This window comes from Mesoplodon bidens, assembly GCF_964165515.1.
Source record: "Mesoplodon bidens genome assembly, chromosome: 15".
NCBI lineage: Eukaryota > Metazoa > Chordata > Mammalia > Artiodactyla > Ziphiidae > Mesoplodon > Mesoplodon bidens.
Genome location: NC_138171.1, coordinates 85,137,487 through 85,161,471, shown reverse-complemented (window position 1 = coordinate 85,161,471; position 23,985 = coordinate 85,137,487). Strand labels below are relative to the sequence as shown.

The 23,985-nt window shown below is 46.0% G+C and overlaps 1 protein-coding gene across 1 annotated transcript in view; it reads left to right on the top strand.

The window, feature by feature from the left end:
- The window catches only part of SDK1 (sidekick cell adhesion molecule 1), a gene marked incomplete at its 5' end in the record, with an annotated part of 840,176 nt that overhangs the window by 654,474 nt on the left and 161,717 nt on the right, over positions 1-23,985 (top strand). Inside the window, 2 exons of the mRNA XM_081255449.1 lie at positions 506-646; positions 5,154-5,335. Coding sequence (XP_081111575.1) covers positions 506-646; positions 5,154-5,335 — 323 coding nt within the window. The remainder of the gene's footprint in view (positions 1-505; positions 647-5,153; positions 5,336-23,985) is intronic.

Below are 23,985 nucleotides of genomic sequence, written 5' to 3'. Positions count from 1 at the left end.
TGGGGAAAGGGCTTCATCCTGTTTCAATGTGCCCTCCCAAGCCAACCTGAGCTCTTAATGGGCTTGTGCTGTAGAAGAGTTGAGAGATCTAAATGACCTTTTTCAAAATGTGGGAGTTTGATATGAGACATATTGAAAGAGCCGAAGGAAACAATGGGGAAGGAGCCTCGGACTGCGGCCTGTGAGCTGCCCCACTCACACCTGTGATCCTTCAAAGAGCAGAGGTACCACGGGCCGTTCAAACAGAATAAGGTCACCTCCCACGTCAATAAGGTCACCTCCCACGTCTTTCTTGTTGCTTGCTGAACTGATTTTCTATTATGTTGATTTTTTGTAACTATTTCATGCACATCCTTTCAGTTTGATCAGCTGTGCGTTTTGCTTTATTCATTGCTCGATTTGAGTAAATACTTAGGCTCAAGATTCAGCAAGATAGAGAATACAAACGAGGACCCTTCGCTCCTGGGGCTGACCTCTCTTCCCCTCCCTGACTTCTTTTCTTTAGGTTGATGCTCCCTGAAGAGCCACCCAGTGCTCCCCCGAAAAATATAGTGGCCAGTGGGCGCACCAATCAGTCCATCATGGTCCAGTGGCAGCCGCCCCCGGAAACAGAGCACAACGGGGTGCTGCGTGGGTACATCCTCAGGCAAGTAGCCAGTGGTTGGCCATTTTTAGACTGTCCTTATAGAGAGTCAAGTGTCTGTTTTGCTCAGGTCGCAAACTCAAATGTCTGTAGGAGCCCAACAGTAATCGAGAGACTCAGGCCAGCAGCGAGACTCTAGGGACTGGTGGAGACGGCGGCCGACCAGTGAGAACAGGCGCCTGTGGGCAGCCTCAGCGGACAGGCTCTGCAGTCCAGCCGTGACGCGCACATGCAAGAAACCGCTATCAGGGGTCGCATTTTGGCAGAAGAATGGAGGGGAATATTATGGGTTGAGGGCAAGGTGTGCTTATTCATTGTAAATCCTTTCACTCTTAAGTTTTCACCAGGGGCATGCATTATTAAGTATAACAATTTTTAATTAGTAATAATGCGGTTGATATAATTATAAGCCAGTTTTTACCATGCTAGTATGTTGTTTAGAATTGCCAGGTTTTCCCGTTTCAAAGAAATTTTAAAATCCAGCTTTTTACACACATTCTCACAATTTTTAAAAATTGGGAATGAAATCAACATATTTTGAAACACAGGGCAGGCCAGACCCTCACAGCCACAGAACAGATGTGGCCCAAGAGTGGCCGGTTTGCTGTCTCTGCCCCCGTGGGGAGGGGCGTTAGGCTTCTGAGCACATTGAGTGAACTGTACCAGCACTGGCTGTGTTGACAGAAGGAACCTGCTTTGCCAAAACTACTGCTAGTTTTAAGATTGCAGCAAAAGTGATCATTTGAGTGGTTTGTTGACACAAGTAGAAAGAAAAAAGTAAAGAAGTATTAAAAGGATAACCATTAAACCTCTTCTAATGGACCGTGCAGCTGTGGCCGTATCTGTTACCAGCCTTACGGGGCAGGGACCATGGGTGTCCGTCATTACCGTCCTCCAGATGCCCAGCCCGTGCCCTTTGTAAAAGTGTGATCAGAAAATACCAGGTTAACAGAGGTCTTAAGTGGAGAATTATAGTCTCTTAGATCAATGTAAGAAATTATGAAAGAGTTGCTTCTTTAACTCCGTGTCTTTGCATATGGGAGGTAGCTCATTCCCTATGTATTTATGTAATCACCCACTCATGGTTTCATACATGTTTATCTTTATGCGTGTAATATTTACCTGTCACAACCATTCCACCGCTCTTTTGGAGTTTTTCCTCGAGCATATGAATCATCCTCTGAACACAAGCCAGATCATTATCTGCCTGAAGAGGTTCAAGTGCGGCCATCCCCAGGGGTGCACGGGGGCTGGAGGACTGACCAGCACTCAGGGCCCCCTTGGTCTCTGCGCCCCTGGCCGTCCTTCCCCGTTTCAAAGGGGACACCGTGGATCTGTCCCCTGCGGGCAGGGGGCGCCTGTGGACTCTGGTCCTGTGGATGCTTCCAGACAATCCCATTTCCCTGGGGAAAGCAGCCTGGCGCTTCCCCCTGCTAGAGGCTGGGGTTTTCTGTCACGTTCCTGCCCCTCCCTGCTCACCCCAGCTGTCACCCTTGTTCCGTGCTTATCAACTAACGAAAATAATTGGCCTCCCCTCCTGGACCAGCCCTTCCTTCCCAGGCTTGTCATCCAGGCTGCCTGTCTCTTTTTGAGCACATGGAGGAAAAGTTTCCTTGGGCTCCGGCTGCCAAGTAAGGACTTTAAAAGTCAGCCCACAGAACCAGGCCCGGGGCACAGAGTTTAATAACGAAATCTCTCTGATGTCGCGAGGCCCCATCAGGGACTGCACATTTCTCTATTTTGCGGGATTACGAGTGTTAAAAGGATTTTCTGTGATGGTGTCAGTAGAGCCGAGCTCTGGAAAAGAGGGCATCTGTGTTTGCAGGGGCTGAAATCAAGAAAGCCCTAAGAGGAGGGCGCGCTACCCAAGGCCTGTGAACATCCAAGTTTTCAGCAATTGAAGACCCGGGCCAAAGCGACTTTGCTTGGACACATTTCCGAATAATCCTCCCATCTGCAAATCAGCTCCGTTTACAAGTGTGTACCCTCTGGGGCACAAGTCTCCATGTCAGATAAACAGAGCGATCCACGGAAGAACAAAATGGAAATAAATCACTGCTGTGGCTCTGGCCATAAGAATTAGAGTGTGTGCTCAGTAATAAAATATTTATAATAATGGGCAGGGTGTTGCTTTGAGAGCAGCATGGGGGTTACGTCCTTTAAAAACATTCTCCTGTTTATTTCCATGTAAAAAATCATCTCGTTCTCTCTGAGACGGTCTCCCGGGCAACGTATCCGGCCAGTCAGAGGACAACGCCCTGCACTTCTGTTATTAATTATGACCTTCCCAGACATCCCATGAATGTTACAAAAGCACCCTGAGCCGGTGGTCAGAGTGGACCAAGCTGCCTGCCTCCAAGGGAGAGCTGCCGTCTCCAAGATGTGGATTCTGCAGCATGTCACACACAACCCCATACAGACGGGCCTGGGAGAAGGTGTGCAGCAGGCTTGGCTTCTCAGAACTCGGTGTCCTCTCTTAGGATTCTTCCTACAAGAGCAGTGTTTCCAAAAGAGAAGTGTTTAGGGGGTGCTTTACACCGTCACACCTCCTGTGCACCCACTGTTTCATTTTATTCTTACAACAAGCCTGTGAGATGCCGTCATGATTCTGTCAGTTTAGGGAGGAGGGAAGCAAGGCTCAGGGACCTTAAGAATTTTCTTGAGGCCACCCAGCACGTTGTCTTCTTCCCAACCTATGTCTTCTGAGCTGATTGCTTTGCTTTTCCCTGGAATGTGTACCAGATAGTGGAGTGAGCTCTTCAGCAGCCGTGCCCAGCTTGTGCCATGTTGGTTACCCATGCTCCTGGGCACCAGTCACGTGCCAGGTTACTCTGGGGTCTGGTGTGGGTGTGAAGCCAAATGTACCTGTTTCAAAATGGCCGTCTAATTGTCTCAGTGCCATTTATTTTAAAAGTGTATGTTTCGTAGATGGGAAATATCTGGTACGCGGGTTATTCCACACCAAGCCTTCCCCCTGTTGTCCCCTGCTTGGAAGACAGACCGTCCTGTCATATGGATGAACTTAACATGCTGTGCATGGCACCTACACTTGGTGCAGGTAGTTCAGAAAAGGAGCGCCGGTTGAGTAGGATCGGAAGCTGATGGACGGTGAAGCACAAATGGGGTTTTGATACGTTAACTTCCACGTTGGCCCGTCGCAGAGCACCGCTGACCGTCGCCAGGGCCACCGCGGGGCCCACGTCCTGCGGCTCCTTTCAGGTGGGAGTCGGGGAGGCCTTGGGCCTTCATGCTCTTCACGGCTGGCCGGCTCTCCAGCGTTTCTGCTTCCTCTCCGCAGTCCTCACCGCGTACACGTGGCCTGTAGCAGGAAGGGACAAAAGACTAGTCTCAGGAAATCCTGATTTTCACGGGTTGCCTGTCCAGCCATTGTTCTTGTGGGAGGGCTGTTTCCATCCCAGGCCTGAACTTCGGGGCTCCTTCTCTCCTCCGAGGGTGGCAGCCTTGCTGGTGTGCTGGGCCGCCTGCATCCAGATGCTGCGCCCCTGGGGACGGCGCAGATGACTGAGTGGGACCCCGCAGGCTTGCTCAGCGTCCAGGAGGGGCCTGGAGACCCCAGCCCGCTGTGGAGAGTGGATGGTCTCCTCCTGCCGCTGCTCTGGGTTCGTATTCTCCTCCATCTCTTCCCTCCCCCACGGAGCATCAAAGCCACGTCTTCCTGAGGCAAGAACCAGCTCGTGGATAGAAATCCGTGCTTTTGGAAGCTGCCCGATGACCGAGGAAGTTACGCCCACTGCGCATGCCCCTCGGTTCACCCAGGGCAACTGATTCACTTCTACACATGCAATTGTGGAAAACATTCACTACTCAAAACAACACTACAGCAGTCCTTTCATTGTACAAATAGCAATGTCCTAGCTAATACGTTTTCTGTGTCCAGAGCCGTGTATGTCGCTGTTTTAAATAAATACAACTTCAAACCTCTGCCTTTAGTCCACTAAAGAGCCTACACACCACACTCTTACAGGTCCCCTAAAAAGCCATTTGTCATACTTAGCGCTGGCCTAGCATTTTAGGAGGGTGAATGCCTTTGGAAAGCACTCATTCCGACTGCGGGACTTCGTGAGCAAGCCCAGAGGGGAGCTCAGCCCAGGGACACCGAGAGGCCGCGTACTGCTCACCTCCTTCCCTCCCTCATCTCAATCACAGGAGGAGGGGGTCGCTCAGACAGATGTATAGCCACACCCCGCTAGAAATCACGTCTGGAATTTGGGGCCTTAAGTCACTGAACTCCCTGGACAACTGGCACTCCAAAAGCGAGCATCTTCCCTGAACCCTAGCATAGTTGAAATGTCAGTTCTGTTGGCCCAGAGCTTATAATCACTGTGAGATTAGGTTACACCTTTTTAGCGGTTGAAGTAGAAGCGGTGTCGTCTGGGGCTGACCTCTTGGCTTTACTCTTGTTTTTATTTCCGCTTTCCTCTAACCGTGTGGAGTGACCTCAGGTAAACCCAGTTCCTTGCTCAAGTCATCTCCCCTGGGTCCACCGCAGGTACCGCCTGGCTGGCCTGCCCGGAGAGTACCAGCAGAGGAACATCACCAGCCCCGAGGTCAGCTACTGCCTGGTGACGGAGCTCATCATCTGGACACAATATGAGATACAGGTGGCCGCCTACAATGGGGCCGGCCTGGGCGTCTTCAGCAGGGCCGTGACCGAGTACACCTTACAAGGAGGTAAGCTTGCTTTCCCCCGAGGCTGCAGAATCTTCACTGGGGAGCAGGATTTGCAAAGTTCAACTGGAGCATGTTCGGAATAAAAATAGCGTCCAGTCCTCTAGGGAGTAGTTAGAAGGAGAGTGATCACATATTTAATTTAATCTCTCTGTCTATTCCGAAACTATAACAAAACCACAGAAGGGAAACAGATAGGATTCTAACGGCTTTTTTCTGGTTACTAAGGACAGGATGTATCTACACACATCCTTTAACTAGTCCACTTATTCTGTACAAGGTCTGTGGGATTGGCTTTTCCTAAATGGAATAACAGTATATTTTGCAGTGAAGCTGGCTGTGGCGTCCTGTGTGAAACTGTGAATGTTTTTCAAAGAGGATGAGTATTTAGTATTTTGCTTTTATTGATGTCATACAATTATTAGTGATGGAATTTGCAACTTGGTGCTCTCCATCCCACCCCCCCCACTCCCCCACCCCACCCCACCCCCGCTTTGGTTTACTCTTTCAGTTACACAAGCAAACAATTTACTAAATCAATAAAAACTCTTCCCCACACTCACCCCCCAAAAATGACCAGGCAGAATGTCATAAAGCCAGTGGGTCTTACGTTTATGTGCTAAGACCCAACCCTGTTATTTTCAGTTATTTCCACTGGTTTTCTGGAGGATCCGCGTCTCGGCGCCAGGAAGGGCTGGGCACTCAGAAACCTCCTCCATGTCTGCATTTCGCTTTCAAAGCTCTTAGCAGTAACAAATAGACCCTCTCTCAACACAACCAGGTGGGCCCCAGGGCAGCCCAGAGCCTTGCCCAGGGAAGCAGTTTTCCCACAAAATCTGAAACCCTTTTTCGTTCAGCAACTTTACCCTCTCCTGACTCACAGGTGTGATTTTATTTGCTTAGGCGTTTTTATCGCTACCAGGCCTTGACCTTTTTCAAACGATAAGGTTTCTAACTGCCCACTTCTCTCCCCAAATCATGCCTGGGACCTAATGTTCCTTGATATTACATGCTGTTACTACCGTCCCTTATTGATCGGCTGTCTGTTGTCATCCGTATGTCCATATATCCCCCTTTATAAATTAAGCGCCGTCACCTCTGCATTCACAGTGACTAGGAGAAATATTTAACATGCAGGACGACCGGGAAGGGGCTGTTTATCTGCGGGTGATTCTTGATCACTCATTGAAAAATGAAAATAGCTGAAACCCTGCACAGTTCATGCTTGCTTTAATTAGTCTATTTCATAAAATAACAATAAATTTGGAAACACTTAAAATGACAGATATTGCTGTTAGTAATCCCCATGGCTATTCACTGTGACTGCTTCCTCGGGTTACCGGTGCGTTTGCATTCTGTGCTGCCGCAGGCTCCGCTGGATGGAGAAGGGCTGGGAGGCTGTAGAGTCTGCCCTGGGGACCCGTGGAAGGTTTAGGGCTGTGGGTGACGTGATCAAAGCGCCGTATTAGAAGAGGGGCCTGTCGGTGGGTGCGGGCGAGGCGGAGGGGAGCTGAGGATGAGGCGGCAGCTCCAGAGACAAAAGAGCGATAGTGTGGCTGTGAAGTGATGAATTCCCCCATCTCTGGCGCTGGCCCTGAGGGGGGCGAGGGGTGTGTTCGGGTGCTGCTTCATGGTTTTCAGAGCAGCTCCACACGCCTTCCCTCTGCAGTGCCCCCAGAACCCCACCCAGACTGCAGGGGGCCCCGCGAGCCCTCCCCCAAGCGACCTGCCTGGTAGGACCGGGGCCAGCCCCTCCCTCAGCTTGCTTGCAGTTTATGGCATAGGACAGGACACGTTTTGCTCGAATTGAGCTGGTCTGAGGTCGCTCAGCTAACACAAGGCAGAGAGCAGCGCTAACGCTGGGTCTTCTGAGTCAAGAGGTCTGTTTTCTGGGCGCCGTCAACAGCCTCTGCTGTCAGCGGGACCCACGCTCGCGCGGGGCTCCCACGGGACACGGGCGCGCTCGCGCGGGGCTCCCACGGGACACGGGCACGCTCGTGCGGGGCTCCCATGGGACATGGGTGTGCTCGCGTGGGGCTTATCGTCCATGCTCCTTGTGAGCCTTCCAGGCACCCACAGCTCAACAACAGGGAGCAAAAGCACGTTAACTCTGTCCTTGAATCCGCGCTGCTGCCCAGGACAGGACAGTCAGAGGAGAGCTTTAGACACAAGATCGGCAAGAATAGGGGCAAGCGCGGGGGGACGTGCGGCTGGCCTGGCTCTGGAGCAAATGACTTGGTAAAGCCGGGTGAGGAGCCCTCTGACTAGAAGGTGGTATGTTGGGAAGAAAACGGCACCAGCAAGGGGCCTTGAGGAACTTAGGGAGACGGAGATGAGGCTGGGGCGCTTGTGAGATGTCTGCACACGCACACACACACAGGCGCACACATAGGCACATGCACGCATACTCGCATGCACACACGCATAGGCACGCGCACACACAGGCACACGCACTGCACACACGCGCGCACACACATGCAAACACATGCACGCAAGCTCGCGCACACACCCCTTGCTGTACACGTGGCCCCAGAAACGGCCCTTTCCTGGAGTCTGTAAGGCCTGATTCTTACTATTTACTCCTTATCTGCCTTCAAGAAACACAATAACTTTTCTGAGCCTCTGCTGTTTTCATTTGTAAAGTTGTGACGCGTCTACCTGGCCTGACTGCTTTAAGGGCAGTTGTGAAGCGAAAACAAGGCAATGCATGTGAAAAGGCTTTGAAAACGCTGAGCTATGATACAAACACCCGTGTTGTTGTCTGTATTCCTCCTTCCACCGTGACAATGACCAGTATCTACTGCGGTATTTGAATGTTTCTGTACTCGTAGTTGTACAGAAAGAAATTTGGGGTTATTCTCTGCTAGTCGTAAAATCGAGAACACTCATTCCGGAATTGATGTGAGCACCTACTGTGTGCTCAGGGTTGTGCGATGGGCCAGGGCAAGGAGAGTGGAGGGGATACCTGTCTCATTGTCAAACCTGCGGGCTTGCAGCCCCGCCCGGGAGCAAAGACTGACATTTGTGAGACAAGATCAAGAGCTAGAACAGAATCCGGCCTCATTCACAGGCAGTCACTCCCCGTTTGCCCACAAGATAGACATTACTAACGTGCTGTAAAGGCTTTCCAGCCGAGATGCCCCGAGGAGTATGCCATTGGTGGGAAGGCACCCCTGAGAAGGGGCTTTACTGGGACGGCACCAGGGAAGTAAGTGTAGCCGTCTGATTTGGTTAGGAATGGAGTCCAGCTGCTAGAAACAGACCCAAGAGAACAGTAGCTTAACTGAGGTGGAGGTGTGTTGTTCTCTCTCTCATACCAAAAGAGTGGGCAGTGGGCCCTACAGGGTCATATGGTCACCAGAGAGCCAGGTTCCTTCTTTTTGCTTTGCCATCATTAGCATTTGCCTCCTGGTTACAAGCTGACTGCTGCGATGCCAGCTATCACATCCACCTCCCAGTAGGAGGAAGGCATGGGGTGGGCCTTGTGGCCCAGCAATCAAGTGTGCCCACCTCGGAAGAGCTTTCTTAGAAGTCCCATCTGCCGCAGACGTATGCTTACAGTTCATGGACTGTCTCTGTGCCAGAGGGCCTGGAAGGGGTCTTTCAGCTGTGGGTACATTTCTGTCCATTAGGAAGGAAGCAAGGGGGAGGGGAAAGTGGAGGGCAGCTGGCAGTTTCTGCCCCACTTTGTATGGTGACTCCTGCTGGGGAGTCAAACCCAGAGGATGTGTTTACACTTTCTAGATACAAAATTGTGGGACAACCTGTCTCATGGCTGCTGCATGAAGAGCCTCTCATGATCCTTCATAATCGCCCACGTTGGAATTAGCAGAAACTGCAAACCCACAGCCCCTCCGGACCCCTCAGCCTCAGCCCTAAGCTCGGCGGGTCTGCTCGGCCAACAGCCGAACACGTGGATTTGCCACCGGGGACCCTTCCCAGCACCTTGCGTGTCCCAGTGCTGTTAGCAGCCATTGCTGAGAAAGCCTGGGGGCTGAGTTGGCCCTTGGAGCTGAGAAGGGAATCATTAAAATGCTTGTACATTAAGGAGAAAAAAATAACTCATAAGATGAATTGTCAGCCTAATTTGGGAGATTATTGGAATGTATATAGACGTAATTCTGGAGTCAATCAGGAGACCGTGGAGGAGCAGGAAGTACTGGGCCTTGGGAAGAGCGAGACTGCAGTCGGGCCAGCCTCATCGTCCCTCTCCCGTTAGCCGCGTGGCAAGCTCGATCCATCAGGCGACATGAGATGTAACTTAGCTTGACTTTCATAAGGCTCCTCTCGAGAAGGTGTGGGAAGGCCAGGAGAGCGGGTGCAGCCCCCCTGCCATTAGGGGGGCGTCACTCGCAAAGAGAACTTATAAATAATGCAGGGTCGGCCCGGGTGCAGGCACACAGCGGCAGGAACGCGGGGACGGGAAGGCTGCTGCCCAGGAGACGCAGTGGCCTCGTGCTCCTGGACCACATGGGCTTGGTCTCAGAGGCATCTTCTTCCAGGAAGCTCCTAAAGGAAGATAAGTGAGTTATTCCTCCCTTGAGTTCAGCCGAGCGTGACCTTGATCCCTGAAGTGATTTGAACCCACTGTTCCACCTGTCACACACCCCGGGTTTCTCTTCAGTCCCATCCATTATTAAGATACAATAAAAACGTCTGGTTTGTCTGCTTTCGTCCTTTAAGGTTCGGACACGCAGGGATTACCTAACACAAACTTCCTCACCTCCCGACTTCTCGTATCCCCCCTCATCCCCCACCTGCCATGAGCTTGCCTGCCAATCCCGTTTGATAGATTTTATCAGCAGGGCCTCGTGACCTTCTCTGCTCTAGAGAAGAATTTTAAAATGCGAGAGATTAATTTACACATGGAGCAGCAAAACTCTAATACAGCTCCAGCCACACGAAGTTTCCGGGCGGGGTCGGGGGATGACGGGGCGTGGTTCGTTCGTCACAGTGGCGTGGCCTAAAGTTCCACAATACGGGGAACCCACTTGTCAAATTTCCATTGTGATTACCCAAAATGAATGGAAAACAACTTAAGTTTACTCGAGAATTTCCTTCAGAACCCTTCCAGAAATCAATATGCTTTTAGTTTCGAGTAGAAAAAGCCATAGAGTCTCAGTTCCGCATGAGTAAACGCGCAGTGTAATTACAAGCATTTTTCTTATTGCCAGTGTCTACTTCAGCAACTTTCTAATCATCTCGTATGGGAGGAAAAGCACTGTAGTCATCTGAAGCAATCAGTGGTTCAGATTTGATGCTGATGCAGTGTTTGGTTCCAGTGAGTTTCTGTTAAAAATTGTTCGACTAATGGTGAAAGACACATGAAGAAGTAAGGTGACCACAGAGGTCTGAGGTGAGCCTCAGTGTGGAATCCTACATACTGTTAGGATATGGATGTAATAGGTGATGGTTCCATCCTAAAATAAGCCAGTGAGGTTAGCAAACTCCTATCCCTTCCTTAAATGTATCCATTAAGATGCAGATACTGGTTTTTCTAGAAAGGGTCCAAAGACAAATTATACTATAAATCATCATTTTTGAGCATGCCAAGGTTTTAATTTTTTCTGGTTTTATTTCTTTATCATTTTTCTTCTCATAACAGGTATTTTTGTGCTGTAATGATTTATTCTGGTTTCAGAACATTACCTTCTAATGAAAGAGAAATATTTCATATTTAAAGAGAAATGGAAAAAAACACTTGGTTATCCATATTTCTAAAACATTAGTAAAAGCCCTTAAATGTTCACTTGGGCTTTGCAAGGTTTTCTAAAGTAAGGATTATAAATGAACACTCCGTTTGCAAGCTCCGTTCTTACCTCCTCTTGGGAAATTCTCAGTGTGGCATAAATGACATTGCACAAAAGATTTGTGCAACCCTTAAGAATTTCTAGACCTCAAGCTGCGCCTACAGAACAGGATAACGTTGAGAATCTCCCAGCATCACCTAAAACACTAAGTAGGAACTGAACAGAGTGATATGGGACGTTCCATTAGGTATGGGTTTCATCTGGCCTGTTAGAACTTTCAGGAAAGGAAAGGATAGGAAACGAGCATTTAGGGGACGCCACTCTCTGCCAGTTTCGCTGTGCTGCGCTCTCCACTTATACTCATTATCATTTCATCGGTCATCCCCCAGCCATCACATGAGAAGGGCACCACTGTCCCTATTTCACAGAGAAAAAACGGAAGCTCAGAGAGGTAACTAACTTTCCAAAGGTCACATAGCTCGAAAAGGCTGGAAAATGCTAGAATGTATGCTTTTGCTTTTCATTCTGCATATACCAAACGTGGACATAAATTACTTCCAGATTTTTGGTGCTTGTGTTCACATGGCAAGTGGGTTTGCAGTAGCTCGTGGACATATTTTAATGCCATCCACAATAAGAAGTCTGTTTTACATGGACACCCAGGACACACACACACACACACACACACACACACCCCTGAAACAAAAGGCTCGTAGAACAATAGGCGCCCTGACGGTGTGTGATGTTCTGTAATACTTTCTAGTCTATTCCATTCTGTTTCACGCTCTCCTCCTTTAACAGATGCAGGCTGTGATCACTTAATTGACTTCCTGGGCTACTGCTAATGCATTTCTAACCTGCAGTTTTGAAAAATGCTGAATTTAAGCCATACAGGATGTTTGGTCCAGCTGATCTTGAATCCCTTTCAGAACAGGCTTCTACTGGCCTGTAGGACACATCAGGGTCAGGGCTGAAGAAGGCTTCCCAAGGGAGATACTGCTAAAACCAACACTGAAAGACCAAACAGGGGCCTGAGTGGGGCTTTGGGCAGGGGTGACAGGCCTGGGCACAGAGCTGAGATTCGGAGGCTGGAGGAGGCTGAGTCCAGCACCTGTATCTGTGCAGACAACCTCATGGGAGAGAAGGGGTTTCTGGGGTAAGACTTGCCCTTCAGCTGCTGCTGGAAGATACAAGGAACGATCAAACCCATCTTAAATTACTGTGACCAGCACATTACGGCCTGGGCTTCCCTCCAAGCCTGTGAACGCTTCAAGGGCAAGGGCTGCATCTGATTTGTCTTATTTGTATCTGTATCCCTAAATCCAAGCACAATGCCTGATGCATAAATAAACAGAATGTAAATAGCTGTCTGATTACAGACAGACCCTTGCTGTTCCTATTTCAGTTTCCAACACTGCACCCATTGAATCTCCGCGTGCAGCACGATGCCTGGCCTTCCCCCCCGAGTCTTCTGCCTGTCTTAGAAGGAGAGCTGGGTCCCTGCTTGCCTTGCCCCACACATTATACCTCCCCAGCCTAAAAGCTGGTCTCCAATGCTTTCTCCTTAATGCCTAGCACATGAAGAATTGGGAAAAATAAGTTCAGAAAAGGACACACAAAACCTTTTAAGTGTTAAGATATTTTCTTATGCCGGCCATTAAAAAAAGATTCTTGAGCTTCTTTGTCCAAGATTTGTTATCCTAATAATGTGTTAGGAATGTTTAATGCAGTTAGGACATTTACGTGTATCAAAACTGCAAGAACCATCACAATACAAGAACTCAGACGTAACCTACAACGAACGATCTGGAATTAACAATAACGCCCAACACGCAAATTGTAATATATTCGTCCCCACAGCAAAGTGTAGCCCGTGATTTTTCCACGTAATGATCTGCTTCTCCCCTCTCTGAAAGGCATTTAATTCTGTGGGGTCACCTGGAGAGGGAGATGCCTGTGAATTCTGGGTAGATACGTCAGTCCCTGACACTAGCAATCATATGCTTTTAGGATAAGGAAAATCAGGGTGTGTGGTTGTGGTGGAGACCTGAGGACCACGCTCCCTTCTGTGGCGTGGACGTTGCTGGGAGCAGCTGTGTTGCCAGCGGCTCCGTTCCCAGTGAATGGAATATGAGCAGAAGTGAGGAGATGCTCTTCTAGGCAAGGGGGGTGCCCTGAATGCTCACATGCCAGGCTACTCACAACCAGGAAAACTGACCTTGCCCTGTAGGGCGATGAGAGATGAACTGCTATTGTGTAGGACACTGAGATTCCACAATTTTTCTGTAACAGATAAGGTAGATAAGGTATCTCAGGGAGATACAGCTGAGCATGTTAGCATATAGAAATTTTGTCAAGCAATGCACCGTAATTTCGTTCTGTGCTAAATTCAGCTAACTTTACAGCATTATCAGCGGGCCGTCAGCATCTTTAGGTTGGGTTTGCACCCGTTGGTACGGGGAACAAGCAGGAAGCAGAAGTCAATCACTTTCCTACTGCAGAGGCCATGCCCACCTGTCCCATGAGACGTTGTGAATTCCCTGCTGGCGCGTCACAGCCTCAGCTTATTAATTTTATTTGGCTTGTTGTGACTCTCTCAAACACCAGGTAGCTCCGTGGTCAGTGTAGTTTTCTTTCAATTAACTGTTACTTTGAACTGTTTCTGCCGTTTACGTAGATTACAGAGAAGATGAATTTTAATGATCAACTAGAACTTACTGGGGGATCCTGCAAATAAGCTTTACATACGTAATCTGCATGATATTGTTTGAGTACTTGAATGAAAGAACAAACATGAAAACCACTGGTGTCTCTCTTTTCAGCTGCAGAGACTGGTTCAGGAAAAGTGCTGGCCTGGCAGAGTCTCAAATTCTGTGCACTGTAAATAACAGTAGACGTTCCTGGAAGAAAAAGTGGAAAAGAGCCACTAGGAGTGACCTTCGGTCACTCAGAAGGGGCCACATGCTACCAACCTCATTTCCTTTTGGGGGAGGGTTACCGAGTCGATGGATCCAAATAGTATATTCATTCTGTGGCTTGATTTCCACTCGTTCATTCATTCATTTATTGACTCAGTCAGCACCCCGTGGCCAAGATGGGGAATGTGGATTGGATGATAAAGTAATTAGATGGACTCCAAGGGCTCAGCTTTGCCCGAAGAGTGTCATTCACTTGATGGAGCACCGCTGTGAGGGTGACTCCAGTGGCAAAACCCCTCACTCTTCTGGGCTTTTCTTGGTCAGCACTTCTGTCAGTGACTTGGAGGGAATGGAGAGGACATGCCCATCAAACATGCAGGTGTCACAGCTGAGACGGGCCATTCAGATATTCTGTCCCCGAATCAGAAATAAAAATAAACTGCTGTGTTAGATTGATGGCTGAAATCAGGCTGAAACATAAAAGGAATAAGCCAGACGCTGCATTTACATACACACAACCAGCCATGTGACAGAGGGAGGGAAGATGGGACTTGCCAACAGTTATCATAAAAAGAGTCAGGGAGGTGAGTTGAGCACAGATCCAGGGAGAGCGTTGACCGTCATCTTGTAGGTGACACACTTCCAAATCAAGGCAGATCATAATGCCACAGAATCCTGTTTGGGCTGGATGCCACCCTGAGGGATGGTGAGAAATCGGGGCCTCTGCAGAGGGGGATGACCAGCATGGGCACTGCTCTGTCAATCATGTCATGTGGGAAACGGGAGAGAAGCGGGGTGTTTACTTGGCCCATGGGAGCAAAGCCCAGCTGGATATTTTTTGTGATTTTCATTTAGTCTAACAGCTCTGTGGGCAAGGAGACAGACAGGCATCAATAGGCAGCAATTGTGGAAGGAAGTGTTTCAGTTCCGCGTAAGGAAAGTCCCTTTACGGCGTACGGCCAGGGCTCAAGTTGACTAAACAGCAGGGAAGGTGTCTAAGAAGCTGTGCGGGCAGCAGCTGAGTGGCTGCCTGTCGGAGGAGTGGCAGGTGGGCTCCCGCAAGGACAGGTTGGTGAACCCCAGGACCTCAGGGTGCTGGAAGTACACCTACAGGAGAAGGAAGGTACAGAAATAGAAATTAGGCTTCTCATTGACTTTGAAACCATGTAAACATTGGGCTGGCCAAAAAGTTCATTCAGATTTTTCCATAAGATGTTACTAAATTATTTTAAAACATTTATAAAAGAAATTCTAAAACACTGAAGGCACGATGAAACAAATGATCAGAGCAGTATTTTGAATTGGTGACTTAGCCAAACGGAAAGTAACTATTTCCAGTAACTTTAAAACATGACAGTTTGATTGACAATCCCTAGCACAAAACCAAAATCAAAAGCTGGAGGAAAAAGAAAACGGTCAAAAGCTGTTTTCAGCAGTCATGTTGGTAAGGGTAGTGCTGGGTTTGGTTTTTTAAGGTGCAATTGTATGAGTGTTGTGACATAAAGCGAATAAGGATTATGTGGATGTTAGGAACTGAGATTTTGGGCAAAGCTGAAGCCCTAAATTGGAATTGGCAGGATGATGATTTTATCTTCAAAGAAAAAAAGAATTTCTCGTCAAAAGGCCTGGAAATAAGAACCAACCTAGTAGCACTGAGCTTCTCAGTAACCCCCCCAAAATAAACAGGCTTTCTTGGGTAAATGGATGATTCCAAGTCAGGGACAGGCAATAAATAATATATAATATAAAATATAATTCCAAAAAGTAAAGAAGCTTATCAAACACTAGTGAGGGCTTGTCAGGAAGACTCCGGTGCCACCTTGAAGAGGCTCCCCCTCGTTAAAGGTGGGATGATGTGAAAATCAATAATAATAACTGCAATGAATTGAAGTGTTCCAAATACATTTCAGTCCATGGATTCATAACAGTATATATGTTAAAAGCCTCATTAGTCATCTTAGGAGAATGCTAGGGAAGCTATGACATACTGGATTTGTATAAAACTTTCCAATCAAAATCTCAAAATTTTTAGTGAGAAACTTGACCTTGATGGGTGAACATAACTTACTCACTGTCTGGTTTTATTCTTGAGATGGTCCCATTCAGATACCATCAAGACTTTTCATGATAACCTCTTCAAATATTTGAAAGTAACCATTGACAAGAAAGTATTTGCACGGGTGGTCACAAATGCCTGAAGATTATTTATTGCGTTTTCCACAGTTGAGAGAAACTTCTTTCTTGCCATTAACCTGAATGTAGATAATTCAGCCTCTTTACATTATACTTTAAGGGTGGTGTTTCTTTAAGTTAACAGTTCTTCCTTTTATTCCTTTGACCAATGTAATGTCAGACGGTTTTTGTGATAATGTGAATAGATTTGGAATCTGATCAAATGTTTTTCATATCAAGTATTTAAAAATAATATGCATTTCTGTATATCTACACAGATAACTGCTGCCAGTCTTAATAATTTTTCTTTAGAGTTCAAACACTGATTCCTTTAGAATTATAAAACTGATTATATGTCACTAGTGAACAATTTTTAACCCTGTAAGGAAGTTGAAGTTTTGCTTTGAATTCATCCATTTTACACATACATGTTCGTATACAGTCACAAGGTCTGGGGAGTTCTCTGTTGTGTCCATTCAGGTGCTGAAAATGTCACTTAATGGCCATTTTTGGTACCAGTAACTTTTCCTTCAACAAACCTTCAAAGTGACACCCATTCACTAAAAACACTAACAACAATGATAATAGTAATGCTTTGTTCAGTTCACAGACTCTTGCAAAAACTCTTGTAGACTTCAATTTGAAACTGAAATCGGAAATAGGAAAGTTCCATTTATGAATAATACTGTTAGAAGATAAATGGTTGGCCTGGCCTGGCAGATGATCCAGAGACAGACCCAGGTCAGATCATTAAATCAACACTTCCATTGCAGGCCAGTGAGTACTGACTGATGTACAGCAGTAGCTGGAACCCCTCAAAAGAAATTCTTTTGTCAGAGTGGTGTTCTGATTCCATTTCTTTCACAAAGCGAAAAACAGGTGGAACTACAGTGTCTTGGACTCTGTTAGATTGACCTCCTGATAACATCATTTAATGAGGAGCTCAGGTGTACGGGCTACCCCTTACAGATGAGAACTTCTCTGTGAATAAAACAATGGATTTCTTCAATCTCAGGCTTTCAGATTGAATTTTGCCATAAAGTCTTTTTTTTTATCCTTTGCATTTTTTAATGTAACTATAATTGATTTACAGTGTTGTGTTAGCTTCAGGTGTACAGCTTCAGATTCTTTTCTATTATAGGTTATTGCAGGATACCTGTATTGAATATAGTTCCCTGCGCTATACAATAAATACTTGCTGTTTATCAATTTTATGTATAGTGGGGTGTTTCTGTTAATCCCAAACTCCTAATTTATCCCTCCTCCCCGTCTTTCCCCTTTGGTAACCATAAGTTTGTTTTCTATGTCTGTGAGTCTGTTTCTGTTTTATAAATAAGTTGACTTGTATTATTTTTTAGATTCCACATGTGAGTAATATCATATGATATTTGTCTTTCTCTGTCTGATTTACTTCATATGATAATTTCTAGGTGCATCCATGTTGCTACAAGTGGTGTTATTTCATTCTTTTTTATGGCTGAGTAATATTCCGTTGTGTATATGTACCACAACTTCTTTGTCCATCGATGGACACTTAGGTTGCTTCTGTCTTGGCTATTGTGAATACTGCTGCAGTGAACATTGGGGTGCCTGTATCTTTTTGAATTAGTGTTTTCTTCTTTTCGGGATATATGCCCAGGAATGAGATTGCTAGATCATATGGTAATTCTATTTTTAGGTTTTTAAGGAATCTCCAGACTGTTTTCCACAGTGGCTGCACCAATATACATTCTCACCAACAGTGTAGAGGGTCCCCTTTTCTCCACACCCTCTCCAGCATTGATTTATTTGTAGACTTTCATGATGGCCATTCTGACTGGTTTGAGGTGATATCTCATTGTAGTTTGATTTGCATTTCTCTAACAATTAGTGATGTTGAGCATCTTTTCATGTGCCTGTTGGCCATCTACATGACTTCTTTGGAGAAATGCCTATTTAGATCTTCTGCCCATTTTTTGATTGGATTGTTTGTGGTTTTTTGATATTGAGTTGCATGAGCTGTTTATATATTTTGGAAATTAAACCTTTGTTGGCTGCATCATTTGTGAATATTTTCTCTCCATAGGTTGTCTTTTCATTCTGTTTATGGTTTCCTTTGCTGTGCTAAAGCTTATGGGTTTGGAGTTCGGGGTTTTTTGGAGTATGAGCCACCCATCTCGTTGCGTGACCCTGCACCTTGCGTGGCCCTGCAATAAACCTTCCTCTGCTCCAAAAAAAAAAAAAAGCTTATGGGTTTATTAGGTCCCATTTGTTTATTTCTGCTTTTATTTCTTTTGACTTGGGAGACTAATCGAAGAAAATATTACTACAATTTATGTGCACAAATGTTTCACCTATGTTCTCTTCTAGGAGTTTTATGGTGTCATGTCTTATGTTTAGGTCTCTAAGCCATTTTGAGTTTAATTTTGTGTATGGTGTTAGGGAGTGTTCTAATTTCATTGATCTACATGAGACTGTCCAGCTTTTCTCCATTGTATATTCTTGCCTCCTTTGTTGGAAATTAATTGACCATAGGTGTGTGGGTATATTTCTAGGCTGTCTATTCGGTTCCATTGATCCATATGTCTGGTTTTATGCCAGTACCATGCTATTTTGATTACTGTAGCTTTGTAGTACTGTCTGAAGTCTGGGAGGATTACGCCTCCTGCTTTGTTCTTTTTCCTCAGGATTGCTTTGGCACTTCTGGGTCTTTTGTGGCTCCATATAAATTTCAGGATTATTTGTTCTAGCTCTGTGAAAAATGTCATGGGTAATTTGATAAGGATCACATTAAATTGGTAAATTGCTTTGGGTAGTATGACCACTTCAGCAATATTAATTCTTCCAACCCAAGTCTTTATACCTTTCTGTCAGCATTGGTATACAAAACTTATCAATTTGTTATCTAGTATCTTGTTTATTCCCAGTGTCCATTTAGCTTTGACGATTTCATCCTTAGCAGCCTGTCTGGTATGGGGTACGCTGTGGTGCCCCCGTCCAGAACAGTTCCTCTAGGTGACACACCCATCCCCAATGCCAACACCTGGTCTGTTGAGGCTCAGAGCTGTGGCCCTCCTGGGCACTGCTACTGCTAAGGGGACGTGTCCCTCCCAAGGGGACCCCCTCCCATGGGTCAGTCTGTGACCAATGGCTGGTTGCTGTGGGCACAGAAAAGTCCAGTCCCTTGGCCTCAGTTTAGGACAACTCGAAGGGGCATCCCTGCTCTGGAACTCCCTGTGGGATCAATGAGACATCACTGGAAGCCTCTCCTTCTGCCCAGCCCTGGCCTCTTCTCTTCCTTGGCAGTGTGTCTACGGAGCACCCATAAAGCTTATACAGAAAACTCTTCATGGCCAGAGTCTGTTTCCAGGGCACTCAGTCTAATGCACATACGTTTTTGAAACATAATGTTGTATGCATTTCTTTTGAGGCAGTCAAACTACTACTACATATCAAGTGCAGTTACTAACATCAGTACCCATCAGTCGGCAATGGAAGCTTTTCTGATCTCATAGTCTTCCAGAATGAGTGTGTCTCCGGGTCATCTGACATGTCATCCATGCAGCTTCTAACTGTGTTCTTCAGAAATGGTACCTTGCCTGTTTCCTGTGCTCCATTGGTCTCAGACTCATTGCTGACAGTTTCTACACAGCCTGGCAATGTGAGTGATTCTGCAATTGCAGGAGGAGTTTGGCTTTAGCTATTAAATGCAGCACTTTGTAACTAGCTTCTTGTATTCAGACTGGTACAGTTGTAACCAGACTCATAAATACTTGTCATTCTTACTTTGTACCTACAGACAATTTTCCCAGTTCTAATATTTTTGTGTAAGAGTGATGTTTTGGGGAAAGGTGCTGGCATAATTTTCCTGGTATCTTTGCTTCCATCAAATACTGCATTTAGGCTGAAGAAGGAGATTATTGGAACACACAAGTCTGAATTCTAGATCAGCCTCGTTATAGTCCCTGATTAGAAAATGTTTCTACTATTCTGACTTGGTATACCTGATGATGTTCCTTTAATCAAAAAATTGTTCATTAAGGTGAGAAAATATGTCTTTATAAATATAAAATAGTATTAATAATATTGACCTAAATAACTTTAATAAATATTTACATATTTAAATATCAAGTACAATAAAGTGGACTATATGTATGTATGTAGTAACTTCAGAAATGAACTTTTCAAAAAGTTTTGGTTGAACAAATTCTTAAGAAAGTTTTCAAATAAATCGGGTTGGAAAATCAAAAAAAAAATGCATACAGTAAGCAATATTGATACATTCCTTTTTTATTTAATTAAAGGATTAAAATTCTGAAATACACATGACATATATAAGTTGTGGAATCTCTTATCCAAAATATTTCAAAAAGTAAATTATTTGAAGCTGTAAAGCCCTGTAGTCCTAATGAGTTGATTTAATTAAGTAGGTTATTTTTTTTTCCTTTTTTTTAATTTGAAGTATAGCTGATTTACAATGCTGTGTTAGTTTCAGATGTATAGCAAAGTGATTCAGTTATGCGTATATATACACATATATATACACATATACAGATAATCTTTTTCAGACTCTTCTCCATTATGGGTTATTACCCATATATAGAATATAGTTCCCTGTGCTATATAGTAGGTCCTTGTTGTTTATCTGTTTTATATACAGTAGTGTGTATCTGACACCAAGTTCTTAAAGGATAATCTTAAAGGTGAGAAAAAGTGGATTGACAAGGTATACCATACAGAAATTTTCCTAGAATCCTCTTTAGACTCTCTCTTTATCAGATTTTTTTCACTATCTGCAGCTGCCAAAAACCATTCTCTTTCCCTCTCTCTCCTCACACACACACATGTACACACACACACACACACGCACACATGCACACACACAGTTCCCTACCTCCCTGCCACACGACTTTCTCTGCCCTTCCTCCTTCATCACTGGCTGTCACCTCTGTGGCCAGTGACCCTCACGGCCTTCCAAAGCCCCCTGGGAAGCATACCCTTGCATCCTTCTCTGATTCCTCTTCTTCCGTGGGAAGCAGCCGCTTGGAATTCGGATGGACCCATTCATTCTCCGCTTCGTTACTTACTAAGCCATGATGGCCACCCTTGCCAAGACCAGTACCATGTACTTTCACGTATTTGCTTTCTTTTCTTCAGATTCTACAGTCGAGCACCAAGGAATCTTTTTTTTTCTTTTAAGATATCTTTATTGGAGTATAATTGCTTCACAATACTGTGTTAGTTTCTGTTGTGCAGCAAACCGAATCAGCCATATGCATACACATGTCCCCAGATCCCCTCCCTCTCGAGCCTCCCTCCCGCCCTCCCTGTCCCACCCCTCTAGGTGGTCACAAAGCACCGAGCCGATCTCCCTGTGCTGTGCGGCTGCTCCCCACCAGCTATGTTACGTTCGGTCGTGTGTACATGTCGATGCGACTCTCACTCTGCCCCAGCTTCCCCCTCCCACCCCGTGTCCTCAAGTCCATTTTCTATGTCTTCTGTAGGTTATTATTTTTAAACATGTTTTAAAATTTCTAAAAAATGATTCATTTTGAAATTTCATCCAGAATCAGATCTTGCTGAGTTTACATCACTATCAAAGATGAAAGGAAGGGAATGAGGGAGAACAGATTTTAAATCATTCATGTTTTATCGGGGAGCACTTAATACCAGAAAATAATCGTAAGCATAATCACACACGCCTTGTATATAGGACTAGGTGAAAATACTAACCAAATTCATTGAAAAAAATACCCACACACACTGAACAACAACAACAACGACTCACTGATGAGAAGCAACTTGCAGCTAAAGGAAAGCTCAGCTTGACAAGCTGGACCAGTGGGCATCAGGGAAGGCGTGGCTTAGCCACTCCCAGCACCCCCTGGCTGCAGATACTATATATTGTAGAAAGTGCAAAATAGTGATGGATTCAGGAGGTTTACAGAACAAGTCTGTGTATAGTTTCACTTTTTAAATAGACTTTAGAGGAATTTTAGGTTCACAGCAAACTTGAACAGCGGGTACAGAGATTTCCCGTCTCCCGCTGGCCTTCCCACAGTGTCCCTCGCCGTCAGCATCGCCTCCAGATGGTAATTCTGTTACCGTTGATGAACCTATTCTGACGCCTGTTTATCACCCAGAATCCATAGTTTGCTTCAGGATTTACTCTTGGTGTTGGACATTCTATGGGCTTGGACAAATGTAAAATGACATGTGTCCGCCATTACAGTATCACACAGAATCGTTTCCTTGCCCTAGAAATCCCCTGTGTTCCATCTATTCATCCCTCCCTCCCCACCCCTGACAACCACGGATCTTTTTCTGTCTTCAGTTTTGCCTTTCTCAGAATGTCATATAGTTGGACTCCTAAAGTATGTAGCCTTTTCGGATTGCCTTTTTTCGCTTAGCAATGTATGTAATGCACACGTATAGTTTTCAAACCTCATTTCAACAGTTGTAAATTTTTGAGTGGCTGTAAACAGTGGTTTACTACTGTGAAAAGTTGACAGACATCAGTCTCTCCCAGCCCAGGTGCACCCCGTGGGCAGCACCCTGATGGGACCACTCTACCCTGCAGTGCCCCCTGCTCGCCACTCTCCAAGAAATCCATTCTCAGCTCCCAGAAATGGCCCTTGTTTTAGATTGCAAACAGTTTTCCATAAGGAAAAAGACTCCTGTATCTGAAACCACTCCTGTGGTTTTCCTTTCACATAACCTGGTTGTTGGGTGCCCTCGAGTGCTGCGTGCTTCACCACAGAGCTCCTTGTCCTTGGCTGTGAGAATTGAGCCAGTATCCAGTGAGCTAACGCCGTATCCAACTTAAGACCGAGGACACACTGGGATCGGTGCTGGGGGAATTATCTGGTGAAAATGGATGGTTTTTTGAGCAACGAAAATCACAAAAAAGCATAACACCGGTCACTTCACCAGGCCTCTTCAAGGCCTGCAGTTAGAGGCTTGGAAAGAACAACACTTCAATTGCTAATTATCTGGGGAGAAAGCGTCCCTGGAGGCCTTACTCCCAGGAGCAGGAGGCCACAGCTTCCAGCCAGGATCCTGGTGAAGACTGAACCTGGCTCTGGACACATGGGCCTCCACCTTTCTGCAGACCGGTGGCAGCTCAGAGCCTAAGCCAGGCCTCTCCCAGAAGGGCAGGGTTACGTAACCGTCGCTAATTAAGACCTTTCAGCCGCAGTGACTCGGTTGTTTGAAGCGCTGTCAAGAAGGATTTATGGGCTCTAGGTCTTCTCACTTGAAGGAATTTTTACTACCGTTGTTCGCAAATCTGTGAGTCCCTTTTGATGACAATAATTAGGAAAAAGAGAAGCTGAAGGATCTGAGAGAGAAGAGGGCTGATAAAAATTGGCGATTTTTGGAGTAAAACCCAGGATGGGTAAGAGAAAGGAATCTGAGGCTTCAGAACCTCTATCCTGTGACTTTGGGGTGGAGAGTGTGTGCAAAAGGGCCGGACCCTGTGAGCTTTGATGTGCGGATGGCACAGACAGGGTGGTTCTCGAGTCTCATGGTTGTGTGCCATCTTGGGTCATGAGAAGGGAGGGGGAATTGCCTTCTTAACCGGGTCAGCCAGGGCTGGAGGCCTGGGTCCTGGGGTGGGGTGAGGGGCCAGAACCAGGCAAATGAGCGCCTCTCAGCATGGCTGTTACGTGACGCCAAAGCAAAGCAAAGCAAAGAACAGCAGGAGATTACTGCTCATTTAGTTTATGCAAAATGCCATTTTATTAAAGTGTTTGATCCGTATGGTCTTAGTTTAGAGAAATATAACAACACTTGACTGGAAAGTTGTCTGGAATTTCAGAGTCAGTGATTGGAA